Source organism: Lynx canadensis, chromosome B3 (genome assembly GCF_007474595.2).
Source record: "Lynx canadensis isolate LIC74 chromosome B3, mLynCan4.pri.v2, whole genome shotgun sequence".
Classification (NCBI taxonomy): domain Eukaryota; kingdom Metazoa; phylum Chordata; class Mammalia; order Carnivora; family Felidae; genus Lynx; species Lynx canadensis.
Window position 1 is genome coordinate 26,850,519 of NC_044308.2, and position 17,303 is coordinate 26,867,821.

Here is a 17,303-nt window from a genome sequence, read left to right on the forward strand (position 1 = left end):
GACAGAGAGAGACAGAGCATGAGCAGGGGAGGGGCACAGAGAGAGACACAGAATCTGAGGCAGGCATCAGGCTCTGAGCTGTCCACATAGAGCCTGACTCAGGGCTTGAACTCATGGAGTGTGAGATCATGACCCAAGCTGAAGTTGGACACTTAACCAACTGAGCTGCTCAGGCGCCCTAAGATGATTTTTAAAATGGGATTCGACGCAAATTCCATGAGGTTGGTTATATTTATTTATTTATTTATTTGCTCTTTCATCTCTAGCATCTGGAGAAGTTGTCCAAAGCATAAAAAAATATTAAGTAAATACAAGTTTTGCTTGCCATCCAAAAGCAGAATGTTCCTATGAAACCTTTCACAAGCCAAAATGTCATAAAGTGAGGAAGCAATTTACCTTTGATTTATATGGAAAATGCTTTTTTTAAGTTTATTTTACTTTTTCAGTGAAAGATACGGGGAGTGGGAGGGGCAGAGTGCAGAGCTTGACGTTGGAGTTAATCTCATGAACCAGTAGTATCATGACCTGAGCTGAAATCAAGAGTCAGATGCTTAACCAACTGAGCCATTCAGATGTCCCAAAAATGTTTCAAGCAGACCTAAAAATAACCTCTCTCATGGTTTTCTGGTACCTTAGGACACATCTTGCCAATGGTTGCACAAAATAAATTGAGATAAAGCATAGATGCTAACACTTCAAAGCTATGGTGGCTTGATTCTGAGTATAGTTCTTGGGGAAGGAGCTTGCCAGGGCCACCCTCATTGCTCGGGCCTTGTGCTGCCTCTCTAATGCTCCCTGCAAAACCAACGCTGAATGTTATTCTTGCTTTTCACCTTTTTGTAAAAGCAAAAATCCTCTTCAGATTTCCTTTAAGTACTGAACACAGATGTTAATGTAGGTCTTTTGTAAACATGAAGTGCCTAATGAGAACTTTCAAAAAGCAGGGTATTCCTGTACTTTAAATGAATGAATGAGTAAATGAATGGGTGAGCAAATTAATAAAGTCCATAAAATCATGTGTTTTTTAAATTTATTTTGAGAGGAGACAGAGAGAGAGAGTGGGGGACGAGCAGAGAGAGGGGAAGAGAGAACTCCAAGCAGGCCTGGCGCTGTCAGCATGGGGCCTGAAATAGGGCTCAAACACATGAACTGTGAGATCATGATCTGAGCTGAAATCAAGAATTGGATACTTGATTGACTGAGCCACTGAGGCACCCCCACAAAATCATGTTTGTATCTGGGTGGGAATGATTTGGTAGATGATGCAGAGAAGAGTTTCTCATTGGAAAGAGTGAAGTTCCTGTGAAAAATGAGGGCCACGAGATTCAGAGCAAACATGGAGGGATTGGCTTTTCACAAGGTCAGAGGCACTATTCTTATGACAACATTTGAGTCCAGATGCAATTTTCTTCTCTGGGGCTTCTATATTCTCAACGAAGTAAAATTGGGGATGGGGGCATATGAAGTGTGAGGGCTTAGATGAGAAGAAGCATGAGATCATCCCAAAGCAGGTGAACGTCTTCCTGAACTGCATCTCCACCCTCTTATCCATAGGTGTAGCCCTCCTTTTTCCACCCTGTCCCATCCTGGAGGTTGGCCCACATGGGGGTGAATGGTTTTCCACACCCTGCAATTCTCACTGGGTTCGGACAATGGGAATCACTGGCAGGATCTGGAAGATGGGGAGATTGAGATCACTATTTCTTTTCCTGACTCCCTCCTGCAGGCACTGGTGGGCAGGCTGCAGCTCTTGGCCAAAGGTCATAGGTCCTCTTGGAAAGTCATCCTCACATAGCTTTAAGGGTGATAATGCTGTGTCTTTGTCACCAACCCCAGGCACTTCACTCACCTTTGTTGTTTCTTAATAATGCACCATACTTTGTAAATAGTCCCTTTATCAAATTATTCTCATATTTTGCTATTTAATTGTGCCCTCTGCTACCTAATTCATAATCTGAGTGGCCCCAGGAAATAACCTCCCAAAATAAGAATTGGAATTATTTTTCTCATATCTCTGAGGAAGGCAGGAATAACTCTTATTCCAGGGAAGAATTTAACCAAGGCTATTCATGGCTGCAACAGCATCACTATCACTGAAGCTTACAGGGAAGATAAGACATTGGACCCCCAAGTGGCTGTGGTGCTTAATCACCAAAGTGTGTGGGTCCTTTGGCTTTTTCCAACAGTTCTGGAGACCACAAACAGAAGATAGGGACAGGAATTGAAAGTTGTATTTATCCAGATGAGAACATGAGTAGATGATAAGAAAGCTGTGAAGGCAGGTGGAAGTAGTCCAGCAGATCTGGCTGAGGCCTTGGCCTTTGCCTTGATTATAAGGATTGGTAAGGGAAAAAAACAGGATCCTGAAAGCACAGGCTGTGGGCCTGTGATCAGACTAAGATGTGACTGAGAACTTTGAACCCCCAAGCCCCTCCTGAGCTCCCCCTCAGTAATAAACAGGGGAGCAGTCTTTCTTAACAACCATTTCACTTGGGTCAGTTGCCTCCCAAGCTGATGTGAATTTGTCTCAAGACGCATGCTCAATAGCCTCCATTTTGGATAGAGAAGTAGAAAATCCACTTCAAAACAAACTATCTTGTCAATTGAAAATGTGAAATAGAACTCCACCACTCTGTTTAGGGAGCATGTAAGGGATATAAGTCTACTGATATCACACCAGGGAGGATAAAATATAAGGCTTGAACAGGCCAAATTCTTCAGTCAGTGCACTCACCTGAAATTTGAGATTTCATGTGTTGGCTTGAGCTTGGAAGAGGTGTTAATTCTATGCACAACTGGTTAATCCTTGGCATATAGAAAAATGAGTCGTAAGGCTCAGAGTGATGGTGCATGACATACCCATGCCTACTGAAGCATAACAAGAGCAGGGTGTGGAGGAGGGCATCAGTGTCCTTCAAAACCCCTGGGATAGCTGTCCTCTGAAAACTGTTGATGATAGTAGGGGTCACAATAATAGAATTGAGTCTTCTTTTCCCAGGGGGAATAATGGGATCCCAGGGTAGTGCTTCATTGTTACAGTCAAAGGTAGGCACAGTTTACGGTAAGCTTCAGAGACCTATACTAAAAAGCAAATTGATCATACATCAAATTACATAGTAATTAATTATATGAGCAGCTTCGCACATAAAAGTGGAAAAAATCCCTAACTCAAAGGATCAAGAAGGATTAACAACCTCAACCACTTCCCAGACCTGAGCGTGTTCCTTGAAGGGAGACTACATCTCTTTAAGAAAGAACATTGCAATACAGGCAAGAATATGTTTAGGGCTCTCCCCTCACACTTACCTCAGAGGAGTGCAGGGAAACAGCACAACCCATTTGTTGCCATTTATCAGGGGATTTGTGCATTGGTGAAAAGAAATAACTTATATCTCCATCTTTAGGTGTTAATTTTCTGCAATTGTCAGTCAAAATGCCCTCTGATTCACCTATGGAAGAGGTAGAGACCTATGGAGGTCCAGTGGTGGACACATTCTTGAGCTAAGTCCATACAGTAGTTGAACCTGTGGTATAGTGGCTATTTTCCCAGCTCTAAAATGAGTCCTGCGATGGATGTGTCAAATAACTATCAGAATCTCGAAGTTTGTTCCTTATTATGTTTTAAAGTTTCCCCATTCCACACCAAGATAGCAAAATGAAAGAAATACAACATCCTGATAGAATTGGCAGAGATTAGCACCAATTTATCATTTAAAATTACCCTGCAAAGTGAGAGACAAATTGTTACATTAATCACATTAATACAAATTACAAAACACAATTCTTGGCCTTCTTTTGATGTTATAGGCAACATATAATAGATTGGAGGAGCTGCTATAACCCTCATGAGGTTTGAGGAGGACAAAATAAAGCAAAAGCCCCTCCATAAGGCCATGTTGTGCAAGCTTCCCTGCAACATGGGCCTTAGGCAATGCCACAGCACATGGAGGGGAGGTATTGGCAAACCTCAATGGGAGAATCACAGTGTAGACGCTAAGGATTTGGATAAAGTCCATGCCTTGCTTTTCTGACTACTCATCTCCACCAAAGGCAACTTCTGGCTGCCACTGGGCCCTAGTAAAAATTGAGGACCTGATGGAGGGAAGCAGTGGGACCAGGAACGTTGAGCTGTGCATCATAAACAAAGTGTCATCTGACCAACTGATCCACAAAGTTGGTCTTCCGTTATGTGGCAGTTAGGAAACTGGGCCCAAGCGTGTCTGGAAGGCACACATAAATTGCAGAAGAAAGTTGCTCAGATTCCTATAGTAGCTATGTCTGCTGCTTTGCCACCACTTCCTCCACTCATGCCTGCATGTGGCCTTGGGAATATATCTGGGGTGAGGTATCTATCAAAGGTAATACACAGCTATTAATGCAAGTTCAGAATCCTCATATGTGACAGGGAGCAAAGAGATTTTCATCTTGATTTTCATGGTGAATTCACACTATAAAAGCATTTCCTCATAGTCCTGGTGACACTGAAGGGTTCATGCATGAGGTATCAGAACAACTTCTACAAGGATAACATCTGTGTGGTTCAACATTTACAGTGAAGATACAGTTTGTCTCTTCGATGTTGTCTTTTCCTATCATGGTGAAACAGAGTTTAATAAGCTTTGGATTATCCACCTATTAATTCTGGAGACAGTATCAGGACAGAGTATGGACAAACTTGCATTGTCTCCTGATGACAGGAGAGCTGATAGAACTTTCAATGTCTCCTTCATTGCAGATGTGAACTTCTCATCTGCTAAAGAACAAAAATGGTGAATGGAGTAGTGTACCTTCCATCTGCTCCCCCAAACATACTTTCCATGCTACTTGTCCTACTCTGTCCACAGGAGCTGACCTATGTAAACAACATCAACAGTTCCTCTCCTCCTCTGGCTTTTGCTGGCTTTAGCCAATGGGAAGGACATTGAAAATTACAGAGAAGAATGGGAGTGAAATCAAGGTAATTCCCACAGCCTGCAAGTGACTCTTGTTGGCTGTAACCATCTACAGAAGATCACAGCTTCTGTTAGGGATCCCTTGCCATCCAGCTCCCTGCATTTCTGGGTTCTGCTATTTCCTTCCCTCACCTTCCAACTAGTCTGAAGGAACATACCATACTGGTTAAATTCCCTCTGAGTTACCCAATTTGAGCACCCATGTGTTTCCAGCCAGGACTCTGACTGCTGTACTAGGGAAATACAAGAAATGAACCAGGAAGCATTGAGTGCCCATTTGATGCTTGTGATCTCTATTTTAACTAAAACCAGTCATCTTAACTGATTAATTACCTCAGCACTATTAGACACAGGGCCAGAAAAGGCAGAGGAGTGGCAGTTTATTTAAGAGCAGTTTTTAATTTAACAGCAGAAGTAGAAAACTGAGCTAGGAGGGAACTGATGTGGGAAGTTAGAAAGAGGGATAGGCTGATGCACTGAAAGCATCAATGGGGGGATATGTTTGGGTGGTGATCTGGAACAGGTGACAAGAAGTGTCAGGGAGAGATATGTGAGATAAATAATTCAAGAGGCAGTTACCAGGGACCAAGTTCAGATGTAATGAAGCTTGAATGCCAAATAAGGAATTCTGAGAAGGTGAGGGAGTAAGGTGAAGAGGAAGAAATGAGTCAGGAGACAAAGGTATTTAAGAATGAGAAGGAGTGACTGAGGACTGAGGGTGGCATCAATGAGGAGAGGTGGGAGGTGGAGAGATGGATGCTGTGGCATCATGGGGGAGTAGATGCTGAAGGAGCAGAGAAGAGCCAGGAGTTAGAAGCAGCAGCTGGGCTCAAGGAAGTCACCACCACCACCACCAGGCATGGAAATATGCAGGAGAAGAGAAGACAGTGACTTTTGGTGAAAGAATTTGGGGCCATCTAGGTGTCAGTAAGGCAATGTGGAAAGGCACCAAGAGCTAGAAGAGCTGTCAGGTCTCTTTCCCTGGAAAGTCAGGAGTGGAAGCTCCTCTGGAGCACTTAGGCAGGTGCCACACAGCATTTTCTGTGACAAAGACCAGATTTTGAAACAAACTGGGGCTTCATGTCACCTTTGCTGTCAAAGAATTAAAAGATGGCTTATGAATCCAAAGGGCATATTCTGAGAAACTCTCTCATGGAGGACACAGGTTGCCATTTAAAAATTGTAGATTCCAAACTGTAGAAAGGGTACATTCATCCTGAGGATGCCAGGGACAGAAATGCAACTATAAAGATCTCCTACTTTCCAGTACTTAGTGCCCTGGGGATCTTAAGCCTTTTGAAATCAGACACTTCATACAACTACCACTTCTGAGAATCCCCAGTAAACATTTTCATCTCAAGCAATCAGATGCAGTAGACAAAAACTGAAGGAGAGATCAGTTGTCTGGGGTTTAGCCATGGTATTGCCTAAGCAGAGCATATGAGACCTCAGTTGAAGCATGCTGCCCTCTCTTGCTCTTTGTTCTCACTAGCCTTGTCTCACATGTAACACTCCACACACACACACACACACACACACACACAAGCATTCCAGCATTTAATAAACATTGACTGAACCACTGGAGTCCTGTGGAGTGTGCACAGCTGGGTGTATTAACCACAGTTTTGTTATAATCAATGGAAATAGCTTGAACCACCTTCAAAACTCAAGTTTATTATTCTAGGCTGTTAAATTGTAAAATATTATTTTAAAAGCACTTATGACCATCTTACAAGTCAAATTTCTACACTTGTAATTGATGACTTAAAAACTCCAGAGAAAAACATAAATGGATAAAATATAATTTTATATTATGTAAACTGCTAAAAAGCTAGGAGACTAATTAATTCTAACCTTTTGTCAAGTTACAGTTTATTTTTTTAATACATAAAATGTTTCCTTACAAACTGTTTTCCTTTTCCCAGAAAGAGTACAAAGATGCAGACTATTTTAACATGGAAAATGATTACATAAAAAAACTCTTGATGACCTCAGGAAACTGAAAGTTAAACAGTACAAGCCACTTGGGGTTGAATATTGCATTTGTGTCTTTTCTTACAGAGCATAGCAAGACTTGTTTTGAAATATACATATTTTCTTGTAGTGGAATCTTTAGTAAGTTATCTTGTATTTCCCATGATTTTCTAGCATTCACCTGAATGAGTGTGGATGCCAAAGGTTTCCACTCCAGAGCACCCCCATGATGAGCACCTTTTCTTCTCCCAAGAGTGGTCTTGGGGCAGTTTTCTACTGATGTTGGTGATGGATCAAGTTTCCCTTAGTCTTTAAACGATGTATATCTGTTAATTCCATCCCATCACGACATGAGCAACAAGGAGGTAACACATCCCAACTGTGCAGGAGACAACCATCATTGGGAAGCCCAACCTGAAACATGAAGAGAAGTGGATTGTGGTGTCTGGTGTCTGGCAAGTAATGTGAGTTCTAAATTAATTATTACATATGTCATTACATCATTATATTTGTCATGACTTAGAAGGTTTGTGTATCCACAAAATCAATTACTTCTTATTTCTAGAAATTAAAAAGTTGGTTTTAACCTAGATGATATGGATGCATGCCTACATTAGACATCTCCCAATGTATGACATTTTATTGAGAAATGCTTACAATTTTTACAAGTTTTAATTGACATTTTATAGCCTCAACTTAATCATCTACAACATTAGAGTGTTGGTCTTGATAATGACACTTAACAACTGTCAGTGTCATATAACTGGACCATTTTTTAAGTCTCTGCATCATCTTCCAATTGTCCTTCTGAGAAAACTGATTTCCTAGAAATGTCATATTCCTATAGACCCCTGAAGTTCCTAACACTTAATAGTGAAGAGAGCTTTAGAGGTAGGATTAGAAAATAATCTCTTGTCTCTAGGAAGGGAAGAGGAAAGAATGGAATTTCTTCTGTATTCAGTGAAGTGCAGGAGGTATAGGTATGCACAAATACAAAAGAAGTCATGAGAAGATGAAAGTTTCCCTCATTATATTCTTCCCACGATGTACTTGTGTTCCCACAAATTCCTATCCCAGCTAACAAATCACAATTGATTCCCATTTCACATTTGGAATTCATGCTTTGAAGCCATTACTTCGTGCTGCATTGCCATTGAGGGAAGTCACTGCAAAGACTAAAATTTTTGTCCCAAAAGGCTTAAAAATTCACTGGGAAGAGCCTAGTGTGTTATAATGATAATGATTATAACATTCTTCCTTCCCCTGGCTGTGGGCATGGGGAGTGGCTACTCAGAAAGAGTCACAGTAAGGCTGTTTCTATGAAGCTGTAATTTAAACACAGAAACTACAACCACAAGTGAAATAGCTCCTTAAATTCTAGACCAGAATTAGACATTTCAGTAAGGTGGTAGGTTCTATTCTAGGCACATTTCTTTTACAAAATGGAAAACTGAAACAACAGATTTCAGTAAAATAATCTAAATTTGAGATTAGTAAACTTTGTTTTTTTTTTTTTAATAGCTTAATATGTTAGCAATAGGTCAGTCCTAATAATTGAATTCTGGAAAAATGCACCCCAGGAATAGTGTCTGTTCAACTCCAGGTGTCACAGACATCATCACAAGCATTCACACAAATGCAAAACCTTTCCTTACACTGTGACAGATTGTATGGAATTGAGTCAGTGTCAAGTAAGATGCTGAATACTTCAACCTGGGTGATAGGACACCTGACTGTGTTTCAGAAGCAAGTATGCTTTCCCAAAGGATGGAGTCCACAAAAAGAAGACCTTACTCTTGGGGAGTCCAAGCCCAAAGGAATTTCCTTGTAGATGGTTCTGCTGTGCTCCCAACATCGTAGATGGTTACTGGTGTCTCAGAGATGGCAACAATCCTGAGAAGGAGTATCATCTAGGGACTGATGCAAGCATTCAGACTCCATCAAAAAAAAAAATTGTTCATGTAGTGTCTAGACACTGTGGAAATCCTCATAAAGTTGACCTCATCAACTGCTCATATCACCTTTTGAGATTGATATCATCACATCCACTGTGCAGATGGGATTCGGAAAAGGAAGCAGACTTATCCAGGTTACTTGGCTAATCTCCTTTGGTGTGGACAGACATTCAAACCCCCTCAGTCTAACTCTAGAGTGCATGCTTTTAATCACTATACATTCTGCTTCCCTGTGGGTACAGGTACACCATACAATGACAACATACAACTCAGAAATAAGTGACTTATTCACATCTACTATATGCTAAGGGCTGGATGTTGAGAATGCAGATGTTGAAATTTCCCAAACACAACAAGGCAGGTCATACATATTATCCCTATTTCATAGAAGAAACTGAAGCTTAAATATATTAAGGAATTTGACAAAGTATGCCACCACTAAGATGCAGATGATGTTTTGGCATATTTTTCTGGCTTCAAAATCCACATGCATTCCCACCACAACACATTAGTTAAGGGTTCTGTTCTTGTCCAGCTGCATGATCCTGGGAAAGTATTAAACATCTCCATGACTGAATTTCTTCATCTTTAAAATGGAAGTAATAATAATACCTACTTACTAATATTGTTATGAGGATTATGCGTTCACCCCTATAAATCCCTTAGGCAAGCATCCGGTCACATAATGAGCCACCAGAGCAAAGACTGACAAGAGACCCCTTAGTGTTCATTTAACATGACAGTGAATCTCAGACAAGATGTCCAGGACTACAAGGGAGACCTTTTAATATTCACTGAGCCTCGGGAGAATAGATCAACCTAAGCTTATCCTAATACCACCTACAGTCTCCTAACACCACAACATACAAACTCCAGCCTAACCAGTGGGAAGAGAGAGACAGAAACAAAAGCAGAAACAGACAGAGATAGAGACAGAAAGAGAGGGGTAAAAAGGGAAAGGGGGAAGGGAGGGAGGTAAAAAGAGGAGGCAGGGAGGGAGAGACAAAAAAAAGAGAAAGGAATTATATCAGATATCAGTTCTAATATTTTAGATTCAAGCTTCATCATCTGCTAGTTGGATTATAACATGCCAACAAAAAATAATACAAAGATATTTGCATGTACCATAAGATCCTTGAACCCATAAACGTGTATACAGTAAGGATTCTATGAATGAAAAATGTGCTTTTACAGTCCAAAGAGAATTGACCTAGGTAAATCAGTATTTTTTATAGATCAAGAAACAAGAAACTACAGCCCCCAGGCCAATACTGGCCCACTGACTGTTCTTGTAAATAAAGTTTTATTGTAACACATTCTCTCCCATTCATTTACTTATCATAAAATGGATGTTCTACCATCTAGGGTAGCTGAGGCTGCCACATCAAAGTACTGTTGAGTAGTGGCAACAGAGACCATGTGGCCCATGAAGCCTGAAAGATTTATATCTGACCCCTTACAAAAAAAAAATGTTTGACACTCCTTATCATAGAAAAAGACATTAAATCCTGGGAAGGCGAAGAAACTTGTCATATTCTTGTCAGCTCACTCAAAATGCAAGGTAATCCCAGACCACAAGCCAATAGAAATATACTGTGAGCCACTATGTAATTTCAAATTTCTAGTACCACGTATTTAAAAAAAAAGTAAAAAAAAAGTGAAATTAAATTTAATAATATATTATTGAATCCAACACACCCAAAATATTATTTTAACATATAATCAACATAAAATTGAATAGTTTACATTAATTTTTATACTAAATCTTTGAAATCCAGTGTGGGTTTTCCATTCACAGAACACCTTAATTTGACTTGCCACATTTCAAGGCTCAATTGTGCCAAACTGACTAGGGGTTGTGTGGTCCAATGCAGCTCTAGGTGGCTCACAATATCTGGATGAAAACATTTGAAAAGGCAGGTTTATGACCTTGAGTAGATGCAGGGGATTCTGGCTCTACATGGAGCTTTCACAGAGGATATGCAAGAGTCAAGCAGGAAAAAAAGAGGTTGAGACAGACTGGCAGGGGCTCTGCAACCATCTGTGTACATCTCCACCAGGCTAGCAAGCTCATCAGGGTGGCCTTTTCTTGTACATTTTGGAAGTCACACATACAGACAACGAATTCTCTAATGTTAGACTCAAGACAAATGATGAAGCTATTCATTGGCATTTGATGGAACTGACAGCAGTAGCTATACACCTGAGTATCTGATGGGTAAAGACAAGGATGGGGCAGCTCTGTTGAAACTGCTAAAGTTGGCATCTTCCTTCTTGGGGTGAGTCCCTGCTGCTTTTTCCTGTGGGAGTACTGTTAGTTTGGTTGGTGTTTTAATGATTCACTCCCTGTCCAGGCAAGAGTCCACTGAAAGGAGATTTATTTGAAGTGAGGGCACTAATGACTTCCTGTCACTGCCAACCATTCTCTGACTATACACATTTATGCTCCACATTTACCAAGAGCAGTTCCATTTCCCAGAAGATACATCTGTCTTCTTCCCCAAGCCTCTCAGAAAAGCAGTACCTTCACCAAAAGGCTTAGGAAAAGCATATTTGTTCAAAACATAGCATCACATTATGTTTTCATTTCCCTCTGAGATTATTTTCAATCCATTCTGGCTCCAAACATCACATTCTGTTACAGAAGACAAAAACACTTTAATATCAAAGCACAAATCCAGGGGTTTCGGGAGAAGATGGCGGCGTAGGAGGATGCTGGGCTCACCTCGTGTCCTGCTGATCACTTAGATTCCACCTACACCTGCCTAAATAACCCAGAAAACCACAAGAAGTCTAGCAGAATGGAGTCTCCAGAGCCAGCGCAGACGAGAGGCCCACGGAAGAGGGTAGGAAGGGTGGAGAGGCAGTGCACGCTGCACGGACTGGCAGGAGGGAGCCGGGGTGGAGGGGCATCCTGCCGGCCAAGCAGAGCCCCCGAGTCTGGCTTGCAAAAGTGGAGGGGCCAGATGTAGTGTGTTCGGACAGCAAGCGTGACTTAGCATCTGGGAGGTCATAAGTTAACAGCTCTGCTCCGAAAGCGGGAAGGCTGGAGGACAAAGGGAGGGAGAGTTGCTGAGCCCCGGGATGACAGAGCTCAGTTAGGCAGGGAACAAAGGTGCTAGCCGGTGCCATCTCCCTCGCCCATCCCCCAGCCAAAATCCCAAAGGGAACCAGTTCCTGCCAGGGAACTTGCTTGCTCCTTGCAAACACCCAACGCTGTGCTTCTGTGGATCCATCCCTCTGAAGGGTCTGCCTGCCTCGTTCCTGGTGCTGCAGGACCCCTCCCACAGGGGACCACTGACAATGGCAAAGCGAGCTAAGCCTGCCCCTCCTGCCCCTGTGCACCTTGGAGATAGACTGTGGCTAATATGCCAGATCCCATAGAAACAGCACCACAAACATGGCAGTGTGCAAGTAGCCCAGACAGGGGCCATGCCACTCCACAGTGAGTCCTGAACCTGGGAGAGGGGAAGATAAGGTACACACCAGTCTGACTGTGGCCCCAGCAGTGGGCTGGGGGCAGACATCGGGTCTGACTGCCGCCCCGCCCATGAACACAAGTTATTCCAGACAGCACAGGGGAAGTGCCCTGCAGTTCTGCGCCACTCCAGGGACTATCCAAAATGACGAAATGGAAGAATTCTCCTCAAAAGAAACTCCAGGAAGTAGCAACAGCTAACAAATTGATCAAAAATGACTTAAGCAATATAATAGAACATGAATTTAAAATAATAGTCATAAAATTAATTGCTGGGCTTGAAAAAAATATAGAGGACAGCAGAGCATGTATTGCTACAGAGATCAAGGGACTAAGAAACAGGAGGAGCTAAAAAATGCTATAAATGAGATGCAAAATAAAACAGAGGTGACCACAGCTCGGATTGAAGAGACAGAGGAGAAAATAAGTGAATTAGAAGATAAAATTATGGAAAAACAGGAAGCTGAGAAAAAGAGAGATAAAAAAATCCAGGAGTATGAGGGGAGAATTAGAGAACTAAGTGATGGAATGAAATGGAACAATATCCATATAATAGGGATTCCAGAGGAGGAAGAGAGAGAGAAAGGGGCTGAAGGTGTGTTTGAACAAATCGTAGCTGAGAACTTCCCTGATCTGGGGAAAGAAAAACGCATTAAAATCCAAGAGGCACAGAAAACTCCCTTCAGACGTAACTTGAAATGATCTTCTGCACGACGTATCATAGTGAAACTGGCAAAATGCAAGGATAAAGAGAAAATTCTGAAAGCAGCTAGGGATAAATGTGCTCTAACATATAAAGGGACACCGATAAGGCTAGTGACAGATCCATCTACTGAAATTTGGCAGGCCAGAAAGGAATGGCAGGAAATCTTCAATGTGATGAACAGGAAAAATATGCAGCCGAGAATCCTTTATCCAGCAAGTCTGTCATTTAGAATAGAAGGGAGATAAAGATCTTCCCAAACAAACAAAAACTGAAGGAATTCGTCACCACTAAACCAGCCCTATGAGACATCCTAAGGGGGATTCTGTCAGTGAAATGTTTCAAGGACCACAAAGTACCAGAGACATCACTACAAGCATGAAACCTACAGACATCACAATTCTCAAGTTCCACATATAAGTGAAAACATATGATATCTGTCTTTTTCTGACTGACTTATTTCACTTCTTAAAAAGCCAAACATACTGTTACCATATGATCTAGCCATTGTACCCCTTGGTATTTACCCAAAGCAACTGAAAACTTACATCCACAGAAAAATGTGCACATGAATGCTTATAGCAGCTTTATTCATACTTGCCAAAACTTGGAAGATGTCTCTCAGTAGGTGAATGGATAAACAAACTGTGGTACATCCAGACAATGCAATATTATTCAGTGTTAAAAAGAAATGAGCTATCAAGCCATGAAAAGACTCAGAGAAAGTCAAATGCATATTACTAAGTGAAAAAAAGCTAAACTGAAAAGGCTGCATACTGAGTGATTCCAACTACAGCACATTCTGGGAAGGGAAAAACCACAATGGCAGTAAAAAGATCAATAGTTGCCAGGGATTGGGATGGGACAAAGGTCAGAGGATATTTAGGGCAGTGAAGATACTATGTATGATACTATAATGATGGATATGTATCATAAAACTTTGTCTAAACTCACACAATGTACAATATCAAGAGTGACCCTTAAGGTAGACTAGGGACTTTGGGTGACACATTAATCAATAATGATGTATCAATGTAGGTTCATCTGTTATAACAAATATACCACTCTAATGGGGGATGTGGATAATGGAGGAGGTTACGCCTGAGTGGGGACAGGTAAGAAATCTCTATACCTTCCTCTCAGTTTCATTGTGAACCTAAAACAGTCAAAAACAACAACAACAACAACAACAACAACAACCTGTTAGAACTGATACATGAATTCAACAAAGTCACAAGATATAAAATCAATGTACAGAAAGTGGTTGAATTTCCATACACTAATAATGAAACAACAGAAAGAGATATCAAGGAATTGATCCCATTTACAACTGCACCAAAAACTATAAAATACCTAGGAATAAACCTAACCAAAGAGGTAAATAATCTTTATGCTGAAAACTACAGAAAGCTTATGAAAGAAACTGAAGACACAAAGAAATGGAGAAACATTCCATGGTCATGGATTGGAAGAACAAATATTGTTAAAATGTCTATACTACCCAAAGCAATCTACACATTCAACGCAGTCCCTATCAAAATAACTCCAGGGGCGTCTGGGTGGCTCAGTCGGTTGAGCATCCAACTTCAGCTCACGTCATGATCTTTCAGTCTGTGAGTCCGAGTCTCATGTTGGGCTCTGTGCTGACAGCTCAGAGCCTGGAACCTGCTTTGGATTCTGTGTCTCCCTCTCTCTCTGCCCCTCTCCCGCTCATGCTCTGTTTCTCTCTGTCTGTCAAAAATATATAACCATTAAAAAAATAATAACTCCGGTGTCTTCACAGAGCTAGAACAAACAATCCTAAAACTTGTATGGAACCATGAACGACCCCAAATAACCAAAGCAATGAAAAAGAAAACCAAAGTGGGAGACATCACAATCCCAAACGTTAATCGGTATTATAAAGTGGTAATCACCAAGATAGTATGTATTGGCACAAAAACAGACACATAGAGCAGTGGAATAGAGAACCCAGAAATAGATCCACAAACATATGACCAACTTATCTTCAACAAAGTGGGAAACAGTATTCAATGGAAAAAAGACAATTTCTTGAGCAAATGGTGTTGGGAGAATTGGACAGCAACATGCAGAAGAATGAATCTGGACCACTTTATTACACTATACACAAAAACAAATTGAAAATGGAAGAGAGACCTAAATATGAGACAGGAAACCATCATAATCTTATAGGAGAAAACAGGCAGCAACCTCTTTGACCTAGGCTGCAGCAACTTCTTACTTGACATGTCTCCAGAGGCAAGGGAAATAAAAGAAAAAATTAAATATTGGGACCTCATCAAGATAAAAAGCTTCTGCACGGGAAAGGAAACAATCAACAAAACTAAAAGGCAACTAATCGAATAAGGATATATTTGCAAATGACACCTCGGATAAAGAGTCTCCAAAATCTATAAAGAACTTATCAACCTCAACACCCAAAAAAACATAATCCAGTGAAGCTATGGGCAGAAGAAATGAATAGATACTTTTCCAAAGAAGACATCCAGATGGCCAACAGACACATGAAAAGATGCTCAACATCACTCATCAGGGAAATACAAATCAAAGTCACAATGAGATACCACCTCACCCATGTCAACTCAGGAAACAACAGATGTTGGCAAGGATGTGGAGTAAGGGGAACCCTTTTGCACTATTGGGAATGCAAACTGGAGCAGCCACTCTGGAAAACAGTATGGAGTGTCTTCAAAAAGTTAAAAATCAAATTACCCTACCATCCAGCAATTGCATTACTAGGAATTTATCCAAGGATACAAAAATGTTGACTCAAAAGGGCACATGCATCCCAATGTTTATAGCAGCACTATAAACAATAGCCAAATTATGTAAACAGCCCAAATGTCCATCAACTGATGAATGGATTAAGAAGATGTGGGGGATTTGGGGAAGATGGCGGCATAGGAGGATGCTGGGCTCACTGCACGTCCTGCTGATCACTTAGATTCCACCTACACCTGCCTAAATACCCCAGAAAAACTCCAGAAGACTAGCAGAATGGAGTCTCTGGAGCCAAGCGCAGACGAGAGGCCCAAGGAAGAGGGGCCCCTCCTGAAGTGGATCACCTAAGGAGAAGCGAGCTAAGCCTGCCCCTCCTGCCCCGTGCACCTTGCCTACCCACCCCAGCTAATATGCCAGATCCCCAGCACCACAAGCCTGGCAGTGTGCAAGTAGCCCAGACGGGCCACGCCACCCCACAGTGAATCCCGCCCCTAGGAGAGGGGAAGAGAAGGCACACACCAGTCTGACTGTGGCCTCAGCGGTGGGCTGGGGGCAGACATCAGGACTGACTGCGGTCCCGCCCACCAACTCCAGTTATACACCACAGCACAGGGGTAGTACCCTGCAGGTCTGCACCACTCCAGGGACTATCCAAAATGACCAAATGGAAGAATTCCCCTCAAAAGAATCTCCAGGAAATAACAACAGCTAATGAACTGATCAAAAAGGATTTAAATAATATAACAGAAAGTGAATTTAGAATAATAGTCATAAAATTAATCGCTGGGCTTGAAAACAGTATAGAGGACAGCAGAGAATCTCTTGCTACAGAGATCAAGGGACTAAGGAATAGTCAGGAGGAGCTGAAAAATGCTTTAAACGACATGCAAAATAAAATGGAAATGACGACGGCTCGGATTGAAGAGGCAGAGGAGAGAATAGGTGAACTAGAAGATAAAACTATGGAAAAAGAGGAAGCTGAGAAAAAGATAAAAAAATCCAGGAGTATGAGGGGAAAACTAGAGAACTAAGTGATGCACTAAAAAGAAATAATATACGCATACTTGATATCCCAGAGGAGGAAGAGAGACGGAAAGGTGCTGAAGGTATACTTGAAGAAATAATAGCTGAGAACTTCCCTGAACTGGGGAAGGAAAAAGGCATTGAAATCCAAGAGGCACAGAGAACTCCCTTCAGATGTAACTTGAATCGATCTTCTGCACGACATATCATAGTGAAACTGGCAAAATACAAGGATAAAGAGAAAATCCTGAAAGCAGCAAGGGATAAACATGCCCTAACACATAAAGAGAGACCTATAAGATGCGTGACTGATCTCTCTTTTGAAACTTGGCAGGCCAGAAAGGATTGGCACGAGATCTTCAATGTGATGAACAGGAAAAATATGCAGCCGAGAATCCTTTATCCAGCAAGTCTGTCATTTAGAATAGAAGGAGAGATAAAGGTCTTCCCAAACAAACAAACCTGAAGGAATTCGT

The 17,303-nt window shown here is 41.5% G+C and overlaps 1 protein-coding gene across 1 annotated transcript in view; it reads right to left on the reverse strand.

Moving 5' to 3' along the window:
- Window positions 1-7,223: 7,223 nt before the first annotated feature.
- OCA2 (OCA2 melanosomal transmembrane protein) overlaps window positions 7,224-17,303 on the reverse strand; it is a 408,608-nt gene continuing 398,528 nt past the window's right edge. Inside the window, exon 23 of the mRNA XM_030317586.1 lies at window positions 7,224-7,340. Within this exon, the coding sequence (XP_030173446.1) occupies window positions 7,256-7,340 (85 nt within the window). The 3' untranslated portion in view covers window positions 7,224-7,255. The remainder of the gene's footprint in view (window positions 7,341-17,303) is intronic.